Source organism: Colias philodice, chromosome 25 (assembly GCF_061535455.1).
Source record: "Colias philodice isolate Cphi_HAF_F1 chromosome 25, ilColPhil1 Martin Lab GWU primary, whole genome shotgun sequence".
Taxonomy (NCBI): Eukaryota; Metazoa; Arthropoda; class Insecta; order Lepidoptera; family Pieridae; genus Colias; species Colias philodice.
In genome coordinates, this window is record NC_143110.1 from 1511950 (window position 1) to 1533246 (window position 21297).

The 21297-nt window shown below is 33.9% G+C and overlaps 4 protein-coding genes and 1 pseudogene across 18 annotated transcripts in view; 3 read left to right on the forward strand and 2 right to left on the reverse strand.

The window, feature by feature from the left end:
* Window positions 1-9900, forward strand: part of shot (dystonin-like protein short stop) — a 300260-nt gene extending 290360 nt beyond the window's left edge. For 8 of the 13 annotated variants that reach the window (XM_089710553.1, XM_089710550.1, XM_089710548.1 and 5 more), the window contains 7 exons: window positions 5019-5230; window positions 5561-5718; window positions 5836-5942; window positions 6047-6209; window positions 6512-6580; window positions 8182-8274; window positions 8428-9900. In XM_089710553.1, the coding sequence (XP_089566679.1) occupies window positions 5019-5230; window positions 5561-5718; window positions 5836-5942; window positions 6047-6209; window positions 6512-6580; window positions 8182-8274; window positions 8428-8605 (980 nt within the window). In that variant the 3' untranslated portion in view covers window positions 8606-9900. Of the gene's footprint in view, window positions 1-4289; window positions 4427-5018; window positions 5231-5560; window positions 5719-5835; window positions 5943-6046; window positions 6210-6511; window positions 6581-7154; window positions 7506-8181; window positions 8275-8427 lie in introns of all 13 variants that reach the window. The other 5 variants (XM_089710555.1, XM_089710546.1, XM_089710547.1 and 2 more) reach the window with 5 other exon arrangements.
* On the reverse strand, window positions 796-2964 carry wls (Wnt ligand secretion mediator). The gene has a single exon (XM_089710587.1). It carries the CDS (start codon window positions 2826-2828, stop codon window positions 1197-1199), a length of 1632 nt encoding a protein of 543 aa, XP_089566713.1. The 5' UTR covers window positions 2829-2964; the 3' UTR covers window positions 796-1196.
* Window positions 9901-11221: 1321 nt separating the features above from the next.
* Window positions 11222-12924, forward strand: LOC149477184 (26S proteasome non-ATPase regulatory subunit 9). Its single transcript, XM_089710525.1, has 3 exons — window positions 11222-11484; window positions 11850-12091; window positions 12404-12924. The coding sequence occupies exons 1-3, from the start codon at window positions 11274-11276 to the stop codon at window positions 12614-12616; spliced, it is 666 nt and encodes a 221-aa protein (XP_089566651.1). The 5' UTR covers window positions 11222-11273; the 3' UTR covers window positions 12617-12924.
* A 1359-nt stretch (window positions 12925-14283) lies between these two features.
* On the forward strand, window positions 14284-15176 carry LOC149477185 (uncharacterized; annotated as a pseudogene).
* A 3348-nt stretch (window positions 15177-18524) lies between these two features.
* Window positions 18525-21147, reverse strand: LOC149477186 (dual specificity protein phosphatase 23-like). Of its 3 annotated transcripts, none has more exons than XM_089710679.1 (4): window positions 20946-21147; window positions 19624-20137; window positions 19255-19378; window positions 18525-18803 (listed from the first exon to the last, which is right to left on the reverse strand). In XM_089710679.1, exons 2-4 carry the CDS (start codon window positions 20035-20037, stop codon window positions 18529-18531), a joined length of 813 nt encoding a protein of 270 aa, XP_089566805.1. In that variant the 5' UTR covers window positions 20038-20137; window positions 20946-21147; the 3' UTR covers window positions 18525-18528. The 3 variants fall into 3 exon arrangements, with proteins under 3 accessions (XP_089566805.1, XP_089566803.1, XP_089566804.1); XM_089710677.1 differs by having other exon boundaries at window positions 20942-21147; XM_089710678.1 differs by having other exon boundaries at window positions 20938-21147.
* Between the last annotated feature and the right edge of the window lie 150 nt (window positions 21148-21297).

A 21297-nucleotide genomic window follows, 5' to 3' on the forward strand; every position in this document is an offset into this window, starting at 1 on the left:
GTGTAGGTGGACTGGATATTCTAGTGAACGCAGGTAAATGACGTAATCGTGGATAATTCGAGATGGTTCTGCATTCACAGCCACGGAAATAACTTACCTAACGAGAGTATAGTGTAAAACAAACTTCAAAGAAAGGAAATTCTGTATTGAATTATTAATTTAAGTTTTTATTTTTTTTTTAAAGATGTCGAATGCAAAATCATGGAGTCATGTTTTTAATCAAGTCTCTTTTTCATATTTTTTTACTAATACTCATCTGGAATTTACATTAAAATGGGATAAAGTTAATCATTAATCAATTTTTAACATTTTAAAAACATGGCACCTATTATCCTAGTATAATTTAGCATAAGAAACTTGAAAACAAGTTGAATTTATATGTTAAATGTTTTCTAAATGTTATTGAATTATATACCAAAGAAATATATATAGAAAGAAATTAAAAAATACAATTATTTGGTAGTATTTAAATTCGATTTGTTTTCTGATTTATCTCGAAATAATATGTTATATATTATTGACTTTCTAATGTATGCATAATTTAGTTATTAGCAGCATTGAAAGTCAATTGGTGAGTTTAATATGGTATAAGAATTCAAAGTGTCAATCCTAACGCGAAAATGTTTGTGTTAACCCCCATAACAATATTGAAACGTCCATTAACAGGTTTGACGGGCAATTAAGCTCTATAAGTACAATTAATTGATTAAAAATTATCCAAAACTAACCTACGCTAAATAATTAATTAATTTTAAATAAAGCAACATTACGAAAATTCCAAAAGAAAAGTCTCAATACATTTTCAAAATATTTATTCAATCACATACAAAAAAATACACTACAGTCAAATATCATTAACGATACTGGCAATACGAATTAAATACATAATGTAAATGCGTTATAAAAAAATCATGGAAAATATCACAGAAAAATTAATGGCAAACAAATTTAGGAATTCATACAAGCTTTAGAAAGATCAAGGCCATATACCTGATTCAAGAATGTCGAGTGACTCAGATTTACCTGAGCTAATAAAGTAAAAGATAGCTTACAACTATATCTATATCTAACAAGGTTATGTTCACTTAGATAGTACTCCTATATAAGGAGTTGTAACGTTAAATATTTGAGTTGCTCGCGTAATACTGATTTTTAACTACAAAGCTATAGGTACAATGAGATTCTTAAGTACAAGTTTAGTCTACGGTAGGCTTGGCGATAAACGACGTTAGCGAGGAAATCTCACTGCGCTCGCTCGGAATGCGGTTAAATTCTATTTCCTCGCTCAAGTTCTGTGTGTCTGATGTAGTGTCGCTCTCGGGCCAATGTTTGTGGCTAGGCGCGTACAGTACCAACAGGGCGAATATATAAATATTCCACATTCCATACACTCCAGTAAAAAATGCAGATGTATACTCTAATTCAATGTTCTCGTCCCACTTCCATTGCCCCTCGGCAACTTGTCCGAGAATAAATCCAATTACCGTCATAGCGGCGCATATCATCGTCGCCAACATTAAGAATTTAAAGCGATATATTATCCCTTCATAGTGCAAGCGACGCACGGAACACATGGCCGGTAGAGATTCTCGCTTATGAGATATATTTATAAACACTTGCCATATCATAAAGCTCAAAAACATGAAATATATTCCAGTTGAGATGCCTGCTAGAATTATAAATGAAAGAGCAAGATTTGTTCCCAGTTCTGTGACCCAGATTGAGTAAAATGGGTTCCGTAGCTGTATACCCCGCTCGCACATATCAAATACAAATAGTGACACACATCCCAAGAGAACGGCGCTCAAATGACGCCAATATTTTCTTAAAGTGTTCTTAGTTTTCGCTTCTTGAATCATCATGTGTTCCCCGGCAAAAACAAGCCAGAAAGAAAATAAACTAGCGTAGAAGAAGCCCTGTCTGACATCACTCAATAGTAACATAAATGGTAGATCAAAATGAAGTGTTAAGTACTCAATTGGCATGTCTAGTATACACATAGCTATTCCCAGAGCGAATAACATTTCTTCCAACAATACAGGCTTCCGTTGCAACAAATGGATCCTTCTCCAGAACCAAGCCAATATACCTATGATGCACGGAAAGAATACTGTTTTCAAAGACAACCAAACTTTGGTGAATCCTCCATTTTGATTTATCACAGTGACCCACATGTCTTGTATGTGTCCAATGTGTGCATTCATGTCCTTTGTATCAACTGGAAGTCTAATATTTAATAAATAATAGTCGTGATATAGTGAACCGAGTTCAAACAAAGGCATTGCTGTGCAATTATACAAATATTCCTCACTCTTCATTTCAATATCGCAGTCTAGATTCCTTTTTTCGACGGAGTGCGTGTATAATTTCCATGCATCGTCTGGATCGCCTTTATTTCGATACGCGAGACGGGCATCGATCGTCACTGTACTATGCGGTTTAATTTCCATCTGTGAATGGTATTTTATATCCATTTGAAGCACTCCAATCAAGTTTTGCTGCCATCTCGAGTAGTCAAAATTCTTTCCTTCACGAGGAACCGGCATTTGAAAAGCGAAAACAATGTCCGATTCGGACAGGTCGTGGTGTAAATCGGCGAGGTTAACGGACTCGCATAAACCCTTGCCGCGGTTGTAAAACCACTTTGTCGTGTCATTTTTCTCCTTTGTCGTGTCTCTACAAACAGTTCCTAGGATTGTTTGCGCGTTTGCCGGCATGGGCGCGACCAAACCACCTATCAAAAAACATACCACTTGACAAAGCAATAAAAACGATATGAGCACTGCCAATTTGCGACCGCTTAGATTTTCAAGCACTGTTCCAGTCATTTTTGCTTTCACATTTATAAGACTGCACGTAGATCTTGATAACTTTGAGACATTAATTAAAATGTTTTTATAAAATATTTTCGAGCCCGACGGCCGACGCAAACTGAACAACGCGACCGCCGAAGCGATGCTTTTCAAGTGACATGCGCAATTGCATTGTTGCCAGTATCAAACCGAACCGAAAACGTTAATAACGATACCGATAACGATTCATGTTGAATATCGTTATAATAAATTAATATTATTAAATGTTTTAAAAATAATCTATTATCACACACATTATTATTCATATTTTTTTGCAAACACTGCATTACATTACTCACACATATGAAACATTCCTAAAACCAAGCTAGATTTAGAAAATATTCGGCTAAGTTATCGTAATTTTTTCGTATTTGATGTTGCTACTAATTTACTAATTTGTATTTGCTTTGCCCATTCCACTCCCGAAATTCCTGTTATTTTTTATATTATTTTATTGCGTTATTCCTCCTAAAACCAAACCGTGAATAGTATCATTAGTGCTACCGCTGCCTGATCCGAGTAAGCCGGAACAGCATGAAGCTTGCTGCCCGCTCGGTAAGAAATAAGGCTTGCTTCGAGAGCCTTGTTGTAGTAATATTACAAATTTTATTAATTGTTTTGAATTTAATAAGATATTTCTTTAATTCACTTTTATATGAAACAAGGTTCTTAGGCGAGTCGTATTCGTTGGTGTTGCTTTAAATATTATGTTTGCAATGGACGTGTATTATATTTTTGCTAGCAAATATTTTTCATTATTTAAATTTTTAATGGTATTGCTAGAATTCAATTTATTATAAATAGATTATTTCTTATTATGTATAAATACAGATGGTATTTCATTTGGATTTTAAAATCAAACAATTATTAATTTAAAAGTTTTGCTTCGTATATTCTGTAATTATGCATGTTTTGAATATAATTTGCCATTAAAATTGGTAGATACTAATATATTAAATGTAAATCAACTGCAGGATTAGCATGTTGCAACATTACATAGAAAAACTAATGATTAATTTTTTTTTAATTCTTATGGAAACTATAAAAATGTAATTCCTAATTTTTTGCCGGTTTATTCTATAGTACGGTGAAAGTTAACTCGAACATCTTGCTGTTGATTTACAATGAATGGATATGATTTGGTGTGAGAATACTAATTGTACTTTACTGTTCCTATTCCTAATTGCACTTTTTTACAAACATGATTATGAATTGATTTTATGTTTATTATTTTTTTTTTTTATTATTGCGTTTGTCTTTGTTTGACATGTTCTGATTTTGTTTGTTGTTTTTCCCCCTCACTTCCAATGCACGTCTCCTTTTTTGACACATTTTGGTGTTTTTTTGTTTAACCTACCCTTTTACCGAACGGTTTTATTTTCACCCTGTCCACTCCTACCCTTTTAACATCCTGCACTGGACGCCGCCCGCATGCAGCCAAGGGACGCACAAACATCGAACTACGGGAGCAATTCATTCTGGCTGACGGAGTGTCTCAAAGCATGGCTGCGTTCAGACCGCGTACGCCTCGCTCAAACACAAATACGCCTCCGTCCACTGGACCAATAACAAAGGTAAGTAATTTAGAGTTCAATCGATTTTTATTATAATACTATAAATATGATATTTTCTTTCTACAGGTTATGTTTAGTTATAGTTTCGCACTTGTACTACATATTACACACAGTAGATATAGAGGGAGCAATCGGTTTGGGATTTTCTTTTTATTTTTGCTTTTCCGTTGAATCTTGTACATGGATAGACGTATCCATTTGCAAGAGTCAATTGCGTCGTGAGAACAGCATGTGATGAGCTCGTAGCGTTGTCGTATTGCATTAGTGTGCTCTGCTAAGCATTGAATCACCAGCTCGTGTAGTTTTTGGTGTTGTTAGTTTCTTTCATTGAAACCACTTGGATTGGAGAGGTGGCACGTCAACGCATTTGGATGTTATGGTAATGTATTCTGTTTGTCCTTCCCTCTAGATCCTTTCACACCCGTATTACACAAATAAACGCGTGTCCGTCGACTAGTGTGTGGACTAATCGTAACTCCGTCTGTACATTCGCGATTCGGCAAAAGATTGGCACTATGAAAGAATGTATTTGTTCTCAAATGTTTTCGTTCATCTTAATGAAAGACTTCCGATTTTCAATTGATGCGTTTAGCTGAAGAGTTTATGGAGCAGTTGAGGCCAATATTTGAGGCTTTAAGACAGAGGGAAGAGCTCCCATGTTCGTATCCGCTGCATGTGGGCTCTACGCACGGCACTAAGCAAGCTTTCATATACGGCCACTCAAGATCTCAAGGTTCGACGACACCGGGCGCCCACCACTATACCCACCATCATGGATATCAACCGTCTCCAGGATATCACTGGGTAATGATAAGGCTGTGTGATAGTTTGGCGGTTTTTGCACTTTATCAACCTTAACTTAACTGCAGCAGTGATTTGTTTGTATTTATTAGTTACTTGTAATTTTCTGTGTATTAGCCTCTGGAGACTTAATTGTAATCGATCTTCAATTCATCTTAGCTCGGCATGCACAAGTCACGTATTTGCCTTGATGTGTTTACAAGATCATGGAGTTTTATCATACACTAATACATTATTATTACTTTCATCATTCATACAGCTACATTGTACTTTATATCATCACATTTTTGGTTTTTATGTACAGATTTTCATTGTTATAATTAAATTGCATAGGTAAGAGAGCGAACTGCTCGCTCAGTGCCTATGTCAGCTGGTGGCGTCGCCGGAAGAGCTTCCAGGTCCTCGTTGAGTGCGGGAACACCTGACTCTCTCAGTGACAACGAAGCCGCTAGTGGATTGGGACAGAGATATAGAAAACCCAGCGTACCAAGGTAAAAAATGGAAACACTATTGATACAAATAAAAACTCAACATTACGTTTTTAGAAGGATTATAATAATATAATCGTAAAAATATAAATAATTGTTTCATTAAATTTATTTTCTTAGGTCAACATTGACTCCAGGAGGTTCAAGACCAGGTTCTAGGCCAGGTTCCAGAACCGGATCGAAACCACCATCAAGACATGGATCTAATTTGTCGTTGGATAGTACAGGTACATCAACTGACACATTATTATCCCCATTTCAAACAGAAACTGATCAGTATGTTCACTCTGATATTACTATTTTTATATTTATACGGATTGTCTTTCTGTAGATGATGTATTAACGCCATCTCGCATACCAATGCGCAAGGTGACCAACACTCGGGCATCACTCGCCCGCGCCGCCGCTACGGCCAGCAAGTTGGGAGTCACGACACCTAACGGTGGATCTCGACCACGAACTCCGACAGGATTCTTAACACCAGCTAGCGGAAGGTGCGTTAAATTTACAAAATTCTAATGATATTAATGATATATTTGATGACCTCTGCGTGTTGGACGAATTTTTGAACAAGTCCCGACGGGCTCTAGGTTTTAATACAGAACCATAGAGACACTCTTGTACTCTATACATTTATATCTTAACATTGTGTATAATATGGTCAGGATAATAACTAAACCGAAAATAACAAGTCAATAGAGTTTCTATGGTTTTTGTGTCTAATTTTCTACTTTGTAAAAATATTTTTATTCCTCTAAATGTGGTAATTACAATTGGTTTGAACGGGTATGGGCAGGTATCATAGCGGAGCGATGTACCGCACTTCCAGTATACCGACACTGTCACCGGTGCCCGCGTTAGTGAGGTACACTGAATGATTGACAATGCTAGAACTGTTTTTGATTGATTGAGGTGGCGCGTTGTTTTCAATATGATCGCAATCTGAATCTGAATATTATATTAGCAGAGAAACTAACGTTAAAGAAAAAATTGTAACCTAAAAACTCTATAAACATATTTTGTTTCTGGTCTGAAGACATTTTATGAAACGTATTTATATTTCTTATTGCGATTATACCAGTAATTTGTTTGGATATGCACACGAGGAGCACGAGAATTGGTTGCTGGGGTGATTTTTTTACGTAGCAGCAAGGAAAATGCACATCTTGGAAATTATTTCGCCAAAGTTTTTCTTGTCTTTGTATTGTTATTGAATTTCATACATATGGTGGTGGTATTGCTTAAAAAATGGGGCAAAAAGTGGACTGAACGTGTGTCAGGTGCATGTCAGCTAGATCAAGTCTATTAACATTAAAAGCTAGTGTGGTATAAATATATTAACCTATTTATTCATAAGTAAATATTAAAAGAAAAATAGTAATATGTATTTTTTATCTTTTCCTTTCCACATGCATCGATACTTAACACGGATAAAACAGCTCGACACATTCCCAGCCATCTTCAATGGCGTCTGAACATCCTAAATCCTTATCTCATAATCACCCTGCATTCCAAACCCAAGGTTCGACTAAAATCCCGATTTACGTCGGCAATCGATCTCAAAGGTCGCCGTCCGTTGAAAGAAGACTGAAATCTATCAAGTCACACTCCAGAGAAACATCACAAGATCCCAGTCCCACTTCCCAAGATCCTAAGTCTGACCAAAGAAGTCCAGAAGACGATTCCTCCCTGTTCAGTATATCGGGAATGACGAGCGACAATGAGTACGAAAGTAACATAAGTGAATCAAGCGGGGACGCATCAAAACCAACCCAACGCGACGTTAAAGGGTACAGGCTTCTAGTGTTAGCTTTGTTTTTGGCCCGAATGTGTTGATGATCATTTTTTATTTCACATGATATCATCGCCCATCAGTTATCAGTATCACTCGTTAGATATTTGAATCTACATTACATATAGATAATAAAAATTGTTTCATTTATTCAAAATATCACATAAGTATCACAACCCTTCACAACATATTCCCATATATTCATTATAGCTTGTATTTGTCGATACGATATTTTGCTTGGTGCATAATTTAACACTAATATTAAGCTTGAAGAACTAACCTAGCACTGTTTTTGGCTTTCATAAAAATGAATTAATACAAAGCATTTTGATTTTGACAACAATGATGAAAATGTGTATCATCTTAATATCAGCACTCTGTTGTATCTAGCTTTCATAAATCACAGCCTTATTGTATATTTTTTCTGGTTTTATTATTGCACATGCACCTTTTTTGTACGCTATAAATACAACACCTTCTGTTATCACTGTTTAAAAATTATTATGATCTCAAAGTTTTCACAGATTAATATTTATAATAATTACCTATTCAAATTAAAAATTTAACTTCCACATAGATAGAAATGAAATCATGTGCACTAATAAAACAATATTCTTCTTGTTATCTGTTTTCTAATCTGTCTGTCTCTGTGCTCGCTAACATCATCTACATAGGAGTGGGTCGTTTGCATCGACCGATGGACATACGCCTAGCAGAAGTCGAATACCGGTACCTAAGGAGCACAACACTAACACTAGCCACTTTAGGTAATCTCGCTGTGTACTTCGTAGTTTTGATGTTTGGTTTGATTTAGAATAGCTATAAATTTCTTCGTAGCCGTATGGGGTTGTGTCTTGAATGCTTTTTTGCATGGTTTGTCTTGAATTGAGGGAGATGCGTTAACTTATTTTGTGTCATAGACAAAGAACGCCGTCGGGCAGCACGACGCCGGTGCGTCCGGGCCAGCAGACCGCCACAACGCGTCTGCTTCGCAAACCGTCTGACGCGTCTGACAGCGGCGCGCCCACTACACCCGTCACCCGACGCACCTCCGCGACGTCAAAAACCACAGAAAAACGAGAACCATTCCGATTATAAACGAAAAATTAACAAAAACGACGTTCTTTATTCAAATATCGCGCCGTACGCATCGCTTTGACGGCAATCTAATACGCGCGCAATTTATTATTTGCATACGTGTAACGTTTATTATAGCTGAAATTTATCTAACAAATTATGTAACGAGCCTAATAATGTTAGTCGAAGCGATCCCCAGTGCCGATATTATATTTATTACTAACGATAAATTAACCTATTCGCGAATCGAGCCAAGCTTGTGAAAAATGAATTTTGCGAATGTGGCTTGTAGTTGATAACTATAGATGTAGTGATAAACACAAAGTCTGCACTTGTTGCCTTGTATTCTTTCTACCGAGCAAATTCTATTCGACTAAGTTCTATAGTCTTTCTCTATTCGATCATTTCCAACTTTTTTTTCTTTTATTATTGTGAATATTCCTTTGTCTTATTTATTGTCAATGTTGCCATAATTGTTAGTGTATATTTAATACGTAATTCGTCTCGAAGTTGAGACATCGAGTGTGATTAAATTTTTATGTTTTCTTTAGGGACCATTTTGTTTTTCGTTCGTGGGATTGTCGATAACGACTTTCTACCGTTGATACGCTAGCGCAGTTTCGCCAGACTGTGTCGGTTGTTACGAGGTGTGAAAGCAGTTGTTGATAATCGAAAGGTGATAATAGAGATAATTTCTTTGTAATGCACAATCATGTTTCTTATTTCGTGGATACAGCGTATTTGTTTGTGAATTTACGTGGATTTTTATTACATTATGTATGTAATTTATTTATATTTGCACAATATTTATTGTGATTACTGTAAGATTTTCTGTTTATAAATACAGTTGAAATACTTAATAACTATCGCCAGAGTTGTTACGTATTTCAACAATTTAGCAAAAACATGCTCATTGTAACGAAATTCCACAGCGGACTTTTATTTTTAAGTAATACTAAAGTACATTTGTCGACACAAAAGACATTTACTTAATAAATCTAAGAATACTTTTATATATTATGAAAAGAACGCTTTAAAAAATGTAACCTTCCTTAAATGTTAACCAACACTCACATTTACTTGTTATTTTTTTATTATATAATTCTGACTTTACAATTAAGCATCTATTATTATTAGAAATATAAGTATTGTAAAACTATTAATCTGGTCATTTTATTTAAATCATTGTTATATTTGTTATTTATGTAAAATCGAAGCAAATATACTACTAAAGCTTGCAATATTTTTTGTAAATGATTCTGAAGAGCTACAGTTTAAAATCTCATAATTGATTTCAAAATAAAATGTAACAATTATTTTTGGTGTTTTATTATACAACCCGACCCCCCTAACAGTTATTTAAGAATCACACAAAAACTACTGGACGAATTAACTTTTAACTATTATAATCAAAGTTAGTGTTGTGAGGGTACTTTTCTTTCAAATCAAATTGTCTTTATTTGCTGAATGTAGTTGGTACAAATAATATAGGTTCTTAAACATTCTGCTCGTAGTTGAGCTTGCAAATATATTTTTAATGATGTACCTATTCCAATGTTAAATCAAAAAATGCAATTCAACAAAATACTATCATGCGTTCATAATATTTGCGACTTGTAGACGCAAAAAAACCAACTGATGAAATGGAGCTTGCAAATCGCAAATCTTTATACCTACATCTTTAATGAACAGCGCTATCCTATTCTCTATAAATTCTGGTGAGTAGACATAGATTTATGTTTGTTCACGCAAAATTCACTGAACAGATTTTGATAATAATTTGTAATTACGTAGTTAAATGTAGATTAAACCAGATTAACATATGAACTATAGAAAAGCGTTAGAGGAATATCCAAGACAATAAAAATCTCATACTGATTTTGCAAACGAATGAAGTCGCATCACCTAATTTCGAAAAAAGAACTTGTTATCTATTAATTAATTCTTATTGCGTTGAACTGTGGGTTATGCCGGGTCCAGACTGGTGAAACGTAACATGCAATGAAAGAATTCACCGTCCACATTGCTGCAATGTATCATGAAAGGTAACACACTTTGTAACAATTTCTCATAGTTTGGACGTCTTGCGCGCGCGAATTGTGCATTACACGCGCATGCTACGAGCATTACAAGCCGCGCGCGGAGCGATCCGAAATTTGTCGGTTTTTCGACGAACACAAAGGGGCAAGGAACACGACTACGGGAGGTTCGTAGTGAATGCGCGTTATGAGCGCGCTATGCGTCCACACCAGCAGCGAACATGCAATGAAAGGCAGAATGTTACATTGCATGTTACGTTTCACCAGTCTGGACCCGGCATAAATGTGATCTCAGGAGCTAGTCTTTCAAATTGGAATATTACAAGGTCTTTAAGTTAAATTATTAGCTAGTATGATTTTTATCTCACGGTAAACGGGGGTGAGTTGCTAGATAGTAACTTGCATACTAATTTTAAGCGTTGTCATTTATTCGGTATTCGTTATTGATATACCGGTATTCGTTCGTTATAACATAAATGTTATTTACTCTGGCAATAATAATACGTCAGATGATTCATGAAATTTGTTTTGTCATTTCAATTTTCATGTGACATTTGAACTCTGCATTTGAAAAAAAATTGTTTTGATTTTTTTTAGAAACTTACAGAAAATATTTGATTTATTGTGATTTATTGAGAAGATAACTCAAAATGGTGGGATATAATATGGACGGGCCAGCGAGAGATAGAGTAATGAAGTTGATGCAAGAAAAATACCGCATAGAAAGTGAAATTCGAGATCAAACTGCTATTTTGGAAACTAATAACGTGGGAATGCATGATGCCTTGGTAGACTGTGATGGTTTTCCGCGTAACGATATCGATGTATATAAAGTTAGACATGCAAGGCACAGAATTATCTGTAAGTAATCCAAATTGATATTATAGTACCTAGTAGTAGGCAAGCAGGAAGTTTCTATTCTTATTATTTGCATATTATTGCTCGGAGAAATTGTATACAAATATTTTATAGTTTAGTAGAAGTTTAGCCTCGTGAATACCTTTTGTGAATCTCTAAATAACCTATTTTACAAAAAAAATAACCAGCGGCAAGTCCACCTTTTTTTAAAATATATGTATTCATATAAATTTATAAAGAATAGAAAAAATTCGATCACGAGGCGGGACTCGAACCCGCATCCTTTCGCGCCATTCCGGGGCGGATGCCTGACCAATTCAGCCACTCGTGACCTGCTCATGTATGTATTCATTTTTAAATTATTGCAGGCTTGCAGAACGACCATAAAGAAATAATGAAACAAATAGAAAGAGGTGTTACAGAGGTTCACTCAAGTTTTGTAGGCTCAAGTGGGCAAGGAACATCAAGAAGAACAGATCCTGTTCAGAATTATACAAATGGTCATGCGTCTATGAATGGTCACAGTGCCATGAATGGGAATGGTGAAGTAGCAGGACAATGCTTTGCTATTGTAGGGCCCGTACAAGAAGGTTCTCCAGCTGATCTTGCTGTGAGTATATTTACTAGCCTAATTTACAGTAAGGGGCCTTAAGGCAGTACAGAAAATAAGATACTTTATACAGACAATTATTTGTTTACTTATTAAAATTTATGTAGGTACACATTTGTAATTATTTATGTGTCTTGTCTTCTGAAACAATATGTTTATTTGGCTTTCCTATGGAAAAAAAAATGTTTTATATCAGGTAGTCATTTTTGTGTAAAATCACAGGGAAAAGTGTAATCTTTATTATTCAATTGTAATTTCGATTAACTACATACTTATAGTCAAAACAAACTATAACATTTTTAATAATTCCAGGGGCTATGCGAAAATGACGAAATTCTTCAGTTTGGTTCAATAAACCACAACAATTTCACAGAAATCACACAAGTGCATCAAATAGTGTCACATTCTGTGGGACAAAGAATCCAAGTGCGAGTGAAAAGGAATGACCTAGTGCAGTCTATTACGGTTGTCCCGAGGCCCTGGGAACAACCTGGCTTGCTGGGTTGCCAGATACGAAGATTGTAGATTAGTTTTTACTTTTTTTGTATGGCAACTTTCATTAAATGAATTTTGTTGAATCTATTAAGTACTTATTGGAAGTTTGAACTGAAGTAGTCTGGAAAACGATTCTGTAGTTCTTTCCTATGGTTAGAGCTTAATTATAAAAACACCCTGGCTTTTTAAAATTGTATTGTCAGCATTTCGTTAATTCATATTGAATAAAATGTATTTGCAAAAGTTTATTTTCTGTATAAAACTTTTTCATTTCATAAGTACAAAGTATTGTATTTACATATTGTATGGAATTGTGTAAATAAATTGATAAAAACGTTCATGGTGTTTTATTTAATCACAATATCATCTACAAAGAGTACAAACACATAATAAACAATTTCTATTTTACAATTCTTTACAATATTCATAGATGCCACATCCACAAACCGTAGATTTTTTAATAGTTCAAAAATAAAATACTATTATAAAGGCGAAAGTTTGTAAGTATGGATGTATGGATGTTTGTTACTCTTTCACGTAAAAACTTCTGAATCGATTACAATGAAATTTAGCACACATATAGAGGGTAACTTGGATTAACACATAGGATAGGTTTTATCCCGGATATCCCACGGGAACGGGAACTATGCGGGTTTTCCTTTGAAAACGCGGGAGAAGCCGCGGGCGGGAACGGGAACTATGCGGGTTTTCCTTTGAAAACGCGGGAGAAGCCGCGGGCGGAAATCTAGTTGTTAATAAGCTTGAACTAATTTAAGCGCGTCTGGTAAATCGAAAGTTCATCAGTTGGATTGCCGCCAAAACGACACTGATCAAAATGCATACAGCCAATTTAAATAGGGCAATCAAATAGTTACATCTATATTTAGAATATTATAATGTTGAAGTATTGAAAAAGCATGAGGTACATATAGCAATATTAACATTACTTTTCTTAAAACGACAATAAATCAAACGTTATTTTATTTTATTTATAATATATTTTTTATTTAAATCTACCTAGAGTAGGTAGATTTTAATAAAACTAGTGAAATAAATCAAACAATATATTATTTTAAAAACAATACATCAGGTACACAGCTTTAACACATATTTAACTAAATCACACATTGCATCACAGTCATCGCACAAACTTATAAATTACTAGCGGTCCGCCCCGGCTTCGCCCGTGGTACATGTTTACGTTTTCTCTACATAAGAACCATCCTCGTACTTCAAGGAATATAATAAAAAAAGAATTATCGAAATCGGTTCAGCCGTTTTCGAGTTATGCGCTTACCAACACATTTTGCGATTCATTTTTATATATAAGAAAGAAGATATATGTTTTATTCATATAAATTGTGTTCAGTGTTACGACAAAAATGTTCTATGGTGAAAATATTTACGTGAGATATTATTATTTTAATTTTTAAAAACACGTAAATTAAAAGTAATATTATTATTTATATAGGACTTTTCTCGGGTCCATTTAGGTACCTTAAATAAATTTAATTTATTAATCTACACCGAGTATCAATTTTGATCAAAATAATCAAAAATTTATTTTACTTAACTAGATGAAAGTAAAAATGTTTAACTGATAATCATTTTTTTTTATAATGAAAGCATATTATCTAATAATTAGATACGGTCTATTGCTTCCTTGTTACCTTGCCAATATAAACACGCCCCGTACATCTATAAGTACTGAGTGCCGTCTCTTACCTATATTACTTGCACTGCGGTCGTGTCGTCAGTCAATTGTAGAATATCGTTGATGATAGTCATTCGTAATAGCGAACTGAAATTCAATTAAATAACGGTGAATTAAATTTTGGCGGCAAAATGGCGGACGAATATTTTTTCCACATGGTGAGAATGGAAGATATTACTGAGCAGGATGACCGACATTTGGCGGGCGTGAGAAAGGAAATTCGAAATGGGAATACGGACTTAACCGTAATTATACCTGAAAATCCGTTTACCAAAATAGAAGTGGACGATTACCCACCGTTAAAGTTTTCCTGGTAATCCCCAAGAAATTGGCGGCAATGGCGTTCCCTAGACATAAGGAGAATTTGAAGTTGTGTTGAAGAAGTGAAGCCGCCAGTTGATGACATGCCGAGGTTGAAGTGGACAGAAATACCCGTGGAAGAGTTCGATGTACCCACAGTAGAGCAGATAGAGAAATTCATAGACATTTGAATCCCTAAATACTAACAGCCGTACAAATAAAAACTTGCTTATTCAAACCTTATGCAATGAATAGCTGATATGATAAGAATAAATAAAGAATGAGGATGTCATAATTTCTTACAAATAAATTTGGAATAACGTCGATGTAACTATGCTCACGCTATGCAATAGGCGCGGAGCGGCAACGTAGCAATTCATTCACAAAATTATGAAAAACATTGAAATTGTCTACGGTTAAACCTTGGTGCTTGGTACTCAAAACATACAACTCCAGACTTAGAAGATTTATATTTTCAACGAAAGTTTATATTATTGTGATAAGTTTATAAATAAGTGTTATGTATGTATGGTTTGGCGCATGTCGTAAATAAATAAATCATTATAAATATCAAAAGGGTTTTTCATAATTTCGTGTATTTTGACATTTCATACAAAATTTTCCATTTCAATAGGTACTTACGTAGTTAATGAAATTATTAATTTGCTCAACTTTTTCTACTTCTCGTATTACTCTCATTGCTATTATGTCAAATTTTGATTGAAAATTGGTTCTAATAATTGGTTCTTATAATTATACGATATGAAAGGATAACTTGATATTGATTTAAAACGTTATTTAATACGCGATTCGGGAAGTGAAATGTAAGCGTTAAATTTTGTTATCATATAAAACTATCGTAAGTTGTCTGTACATTTTCAAATACACGAATATTAAATAACAAAATATCTGTATATTGTTGATTTTAAGTTTTATTTAGGGAAAGAAAAGACAGATATTTTAGAATATATTTTACTTGGTTTTTTTGTATAATATTTTTCTTTTTCATCATATTATGTATACCCAAATCATCAATAATTTTTAAAAAAATTCTCATTTTTAACCGACTTCAAAAGAAAAGAGGAGGTTATCAATTCGGCCGGTATATTTTTGTTTTGTTCTTTATAAAGTTAAGCAAAGTTATATCACATAAGTTACGTGCTTCAATTGAAACTGATAAATAATGTATGACAATCGTAACTTTTCATTTAATATGGATATGCATGTTATCCCCAAGTTTCTACTGTACAAATAAATTTAATTTAGGGTTGTCACCCTACCCGTTTTATGCTTATTAGTTACTATACTGCTAAAGGGTAAAATATTCATGGACAGTTGTAGTTATGGCTAATGTGCTCGTTTCTTTTGAATTTCCATTAACCAACTAGGTAACTAACACAAAAAATTACATCACATAAAATATGACCTTTAGAATATCATTAAGATGATAAAAATGTTGTATAAACTATTTTTAAAAATTCAAGTTAATATCTTATTTAAAACCTTTTTGTTCAGTCAGTCAAAACGCCAATTGTTTAAAAAGTCACTTTAAATTAAATCATTTCATTCTTATACCTTTTTTTACTGCTACTATAAAAAATGCTCAAAAAATTATAACAATACTTTGTTGACAGCCCTACTGCTATAAGAAGTACAAAAGATATTAATGTGCCTAGTGGAGTGTGACAATGGTACGCAAACTTTCTACATTACAATATTGTATTACGTTTGCACACATGAATGGACAGATCGGTCAGCGAATTTGATATACATATATTAAGGGTTTTGTGATTTCGAAAATCCTACTAAATATGATGAAACGATGTATGTTTGTTATTCTTTCATAAAAAACCTACCCGACGGATTTGTATGAAACTTCACAGTAATACAGATATCAAAACAACACATGACCTATAGAAATACTTTATTTAGCCCACGGGTTCGTTTGCAGGTGATTAACCACGCGGCACAGCTACGCTATAAAATTTTTCTTATAAGTAATATCAACTTCCAAAACGGAAACCACAAATTGCCATAACTATAATAATGCACTGAACTCACTACATCTGCTGAATAGGCATAAAATAAAAAAGTATGTAACTAAAAAGTTATTTCGTTTCTACTGATGAAAGATTTTTCATAATTATTCAAGTGGTTTTTAAGTTTTACATAAAGGAAAGTAATAATGTCATAGTAAAGTGGCTAAGTTATATACCTACCTATATAACTAATATTATGCTGATAATTCCTGGATTATAAATAACGTAAATAAATATTTAATATATAGTAACTAGTGATCCGCCCCGGCTTCGCCCGTGGAACATATTTCGCAATAAAAGGTAGCCTATGTCCTTTCTCAGGTATCAAAATATCTACATACCAAATTTCATGCAAATTGGTTCAGTAGTTAAGGCGTGATTGAGTAACAGACAGACAGACAGAGTTACTTTCACATTTATACTATTAGTATGGATTATTCTAGAGAATTAAAATGTCGTTTTCTTAAAAATGAAAGTAAACAATTTACATAATTCTTTTGAAGAATAATTATTTAGCTACTAGCTTTCCGCCCGCGGCTTCGCCCGCGTTTTCAAAGAAAAACCCGTTCCCGTAGGATTTCCGGGATAAAACCTATCCTATGTCCTTTCTCGGGTATCAAAATATCTCTATACCAAATTTCATGCAAATTGGTTCAGTAGTTAAGGCGTGATTGAGTAACAGACAGAAAGACAGAGTTACTTTCGCATTTATAATTGTACATATTAGCACAGATATTAGTATGGATATTGTATCACTTGACAACGCCGAATTACACTGTTTTGTGCATCGAGATATGTTTTGTGTCAGAACGGCTCATGTCCGGGCAATAGTAATGAACCAACAAATGCTACTGTTAAATTTCAAAAGGGCACTTGTCCAAGGACGTGTGCCTTTTTAACAAGAAGCTTCCAAGTTAGGTGTGAAAGGGATAAAAAAGCATACAGGCGTCATTCAACGTCATATTTTCTTGTTACAAGTTAATGTTCATAGTGCAATCTCCAGTGTATTAGCATGTCTGGTTCATTACATACAAAAGACGATTAATGCCATCCGACTACCAATAGATGCCGCTAAGTGTATCATTTTAACCAGCAAAAAATAAAATTAGATTTAATTGCAATTTCATTGCTTTTTATAATTTTTTACATACTTTTGTAAATGGAACCTACCTATTTAATTTAATTTTCACTCGATTTTAACTAATTTTACAGAAAAGTTTATATTCAAAACAACGCCATCTCATGAAACTACTATAAACAAGTTATTCTCCTCCGATTTGGCGATGCTAAACGAATAATAGATGGCAGTACAGACGTTTTTACGTTACTTTTCACGTTTTTAACACAGACTAATAATAATATCACAGACCACAGACTAATAAAATAATATACCTACTACGTTTTTAATACATAGTCTCATTGCCTTTGCAGTACCTATAAAAAATATTGTAAATGGGTTAAAGCCGTTATTAATTATTACTAACTGCGTTCCTGTAGCGGCTTATATTAATGGAAGTTTGAAGTCTGGAAAACGATTCTGTAGTTCTTTCATATGGTTAGAGCTTAATATTATAAAAACACCCTGGCTTTTTAAAATTTTATTATCAGCTTTTCGTTAATTCATATTGAATAAAATGTATTTGCAAAAAAATTGTTCTCTTTTCTTCTGTATATAATGAAAAAGTTCATTTCATAAGAACAAAGTATTTGTATTTACGTCATGATGATGGGTGAAGGAATTGTGTAATTAAATCGTTAAAAATGTTCATGGTGTTTTATTTTATCACAATATCATCTACAAAGAGTACAAACACATAATAAACAATTTCTATTTTACAATTCTTTACAATATTCATATATGCCACATGCACCGTAGATTTTTTAATAATTCAAAAATAAATGTTATGATTAATGACCATTGCGTTAGTTTTCGGTTTTGCTTTTAAAATGGCCTCGTCCACTCTTTCTTTTAACGTCTTTTTTTCATCTATTTCTTCTTCGATATCGTCAGTTTCTTCGTCCGAATGGTCATAAGTATACTTCATAGTATAATCGAAGTATAATTTATCATCTACCAAACGATAATCTGGCTTAGTTATTGTACCGCGAAGGCAATCGTGATAATGGCAGACTATTTTCTCTTGTTCGTATGTTTCGCATGAACCTGAAATTATTTATCAGCAATTTTAAGATATATTTTAAATTGTAAAGTGCTTCTCTTTCAAAACTATTGAACGGTTTATAGTGAATTTTCGTTTCGATAGATTACATAAATACATACTTAAGTATTAGCACTGAATACCTAAGTATGTAACGTGACAACGCATTTTAATTAATAATATGCTGCATGAAATAAATAATGAATGAATACTAGAAAATATCCAAAAATACTGCATTGTCCATAACATACGAATAAATTCTATACATTCAGTTTTCTTCGGACATACCGCTGTATCAGTATTCCTTTAGGTAGGTATTTCATTGAGTGTCATCACGCGTAATCGTAAAGTTTTCGAAAATCGCAATTGCAAATCTATGTATAATCAAAATTCGCAATTGCAAATCTATAATATATCACAATAATCTTCAGTAATATAAGCATGAACACATATTACCTGGTCTTCTCAACCTAGTCGTAAGCACAGCTCGTTCAGGCGCCATGTTCTGAAAGAAGACCAAGTAGCACGCTAGCATGGTGCCGGTGCGGCCACGACCGTGTCGACAGTGTACCGCTATAACCTACAAAATACAAAATATGACAAAATGCAAATAATTAAATAATATATAATATAAGTAGGGCATACCTAACGCCATCTAGTATCATATTGCAACAAAATTATATAGGTATAAAAACAGCAATAATTTGACAATTCTGTGGTAACTATATAATCTACAGTCTACGCAAATGCCACAGAGCAAGTAATATGCTAAATGCTATTTATCATAATATATTATAGTAAATTCATAATTAGGAGAAGACAAACCTCCCCCATCATTTCAGCCCTCTTGCATATTTCAATGAACTTAATAATTTGTTTCAAAGTCGGCGCTGCGAACTCCTTGATTCTTATTTCCGTCCATTTCATTTTCTTTTCACATTGTAGTAAAGGCGGTATTCTTTCCGGGGACAGAGTTATAATATGGTTAATTCCCACGTCAGCTAAGTAATTGAGATTTTCCGCTGTCTGTGGACAACCCATACCAGCAATCTTGCCTTCAACAAACCACGAGAAATTGTATGGAGGATAGGATTGGACTGGTTCAGACTCGATTTCAGTTTCTTCATCTTTAACTACTTCTTTCTGAACTACTGGTTCCTCTGTTTTCTTCGGACGGTCTTCATATTTGTAGAAAATTTTTGCTAACTTTATATTGGGACCAGCTCGTAATGTGGACATTTTTAAGCCGACTATAAAATATGAGAGTTCACTATTTGGCTCCAAGAAAAATTATAGACACCGATAACTCGGTATGATTTGTAGATGCTCTGTTTGGTACCTAATGATAAAATAATACAATAAGAAATAGTGTTTTCAAATTGAATATTGCGCTACATATAGCTAGTAAAAATAATACCGAATATGTACCTAGTCTCAGTGCCGTCTTTAAGGCAGGGCCCGCAGGGCCCTGGCCCGAGGCCCCGAGGTAGGCAGGGGCCCCACAATTCTGAAAATTTTCGATATACAACAACAAATTTTATAACATAATAAGAAAAATATCAAATCACACACTTGGTAAAATAGAAACAAGATTCAAAAAATTTATTTTTTGAACTCTCATATGTGGGGTGTTAAGAGACGGGGTTACGATTTAGCCTATTGCGTTATTGTAAACTGAAAAATGATAAAGTTAAAATTTAAGGATTTTCCATCCCTTACATAGGCCCCAGCCAGTACCTTGGCCCATAGCCTCGTTGATCCTAAAGACGGCACTGCCTAGTCTGCATCCCTATAATCTGTTAAAAATATTTACGGTGGTAAGGCTATTTAAAAACATGTTGTTAAGTGGTTTTATAATGAATTGAATCTTCTGCATCGTCAAATTGTCGACGAACAATTTTGGGAGTTACTTCGTTACAAATCGACTAATAGAAAAAATCTGAATGAGATAATAAGCTTACAAAATATTATATTTGTTTTCTTAAATTTATGTTATAATTTATGGCCTTTGAATGACATTGGCAACATTTCCCTAGCACGCATTAACCAAATATTCATTTGAAACACTCAAAATTGAACAACTACAGCTACGGTATCAAAAACTGATCTTTTTATCACAGGAACTGTAACACACATTACCTACCTACACTTTATTTGTTACAACACATAATTTATATCACTTTCGAGTTTACATACTGTTGACAGATTTAAAATACACCTATATTCGTATTGTTAATAAGCTTTAACTATTATTTTAAGCGCGTCTGGTGAATCGAAAGTTTGACATCAGTTGGATTGCCGCCAAAAATTTTCTTTTTGGCATCGATATTGGCGGGAACTAGACCACGACACTGATCAAAATGCATACAGCCAATTTAAATAGGGCAATCAAATAGTTACATCTATATTTATAATTTTATTATAATGTTTAAGAAAGTATGTACCTATAGCGATATTGCCATTACTTTTCTTAACTAATGTAGATTTAAATAAAACAAG

What these genes read in the sequence shown, in the direction of transcription:
- wls (XM_089710587.1), bottom strand. Translation starts at nt 2,828, where the DNA reads ATGACTGGAACAGTGCTTGAAAATCTAAGCGGTCGCAAATTGGCAGTG.
- LOC149477184 (XM_089710525.1), top strand. Translation starts at nt 11,274, where the DNA reads ATGGTGGGATATAATATGGACGGGCCAGCGAGAGATAGAGTAATGAAG. An exon ending in TGCAAGGCACAGAATTATCT is followed by an intron (nt 11,485 to 11,849) that starts GTAAGTAATCCA and finishes AAATTATTGCAG; the next exon opens with GCTTGCAGAACGACCATAAA. An exon ending in GTTCTCCAGCTGATCTTGCT is followed by an intron (nt 12,092 to 12,403) that starts GTGAGTATATTT and finishes TAATAATTCCAG; the next exon opens with GGGCTATGCGAAAATGACGA.
- LOC149477186 (XM_089710679.1), bottom strand. Translation starts at nt 20,037, where the DNA reads ATGTCCACATTACGAGCTGGTCCCAATATAAAGTTAGCAAAAATTTTC. An exon ending in GGGCTGAAATGATGGGGGAG is followed by an intron (nt 19,379 to 19,623) that starts GTTTGTCTTCTC and finishes TGTATTTTGTAG; the next exon opens with GTTATAGCGGTACACTGTCG. An exon ending in GACTAGGTTGAGAAGACCAG is followed by an intron (nt 18,804 to 19,254) that starts GTAATATGTGTT and finishes AAATAATTTCAG; the next exon opens with GTTCATGCGAAACATACGAA.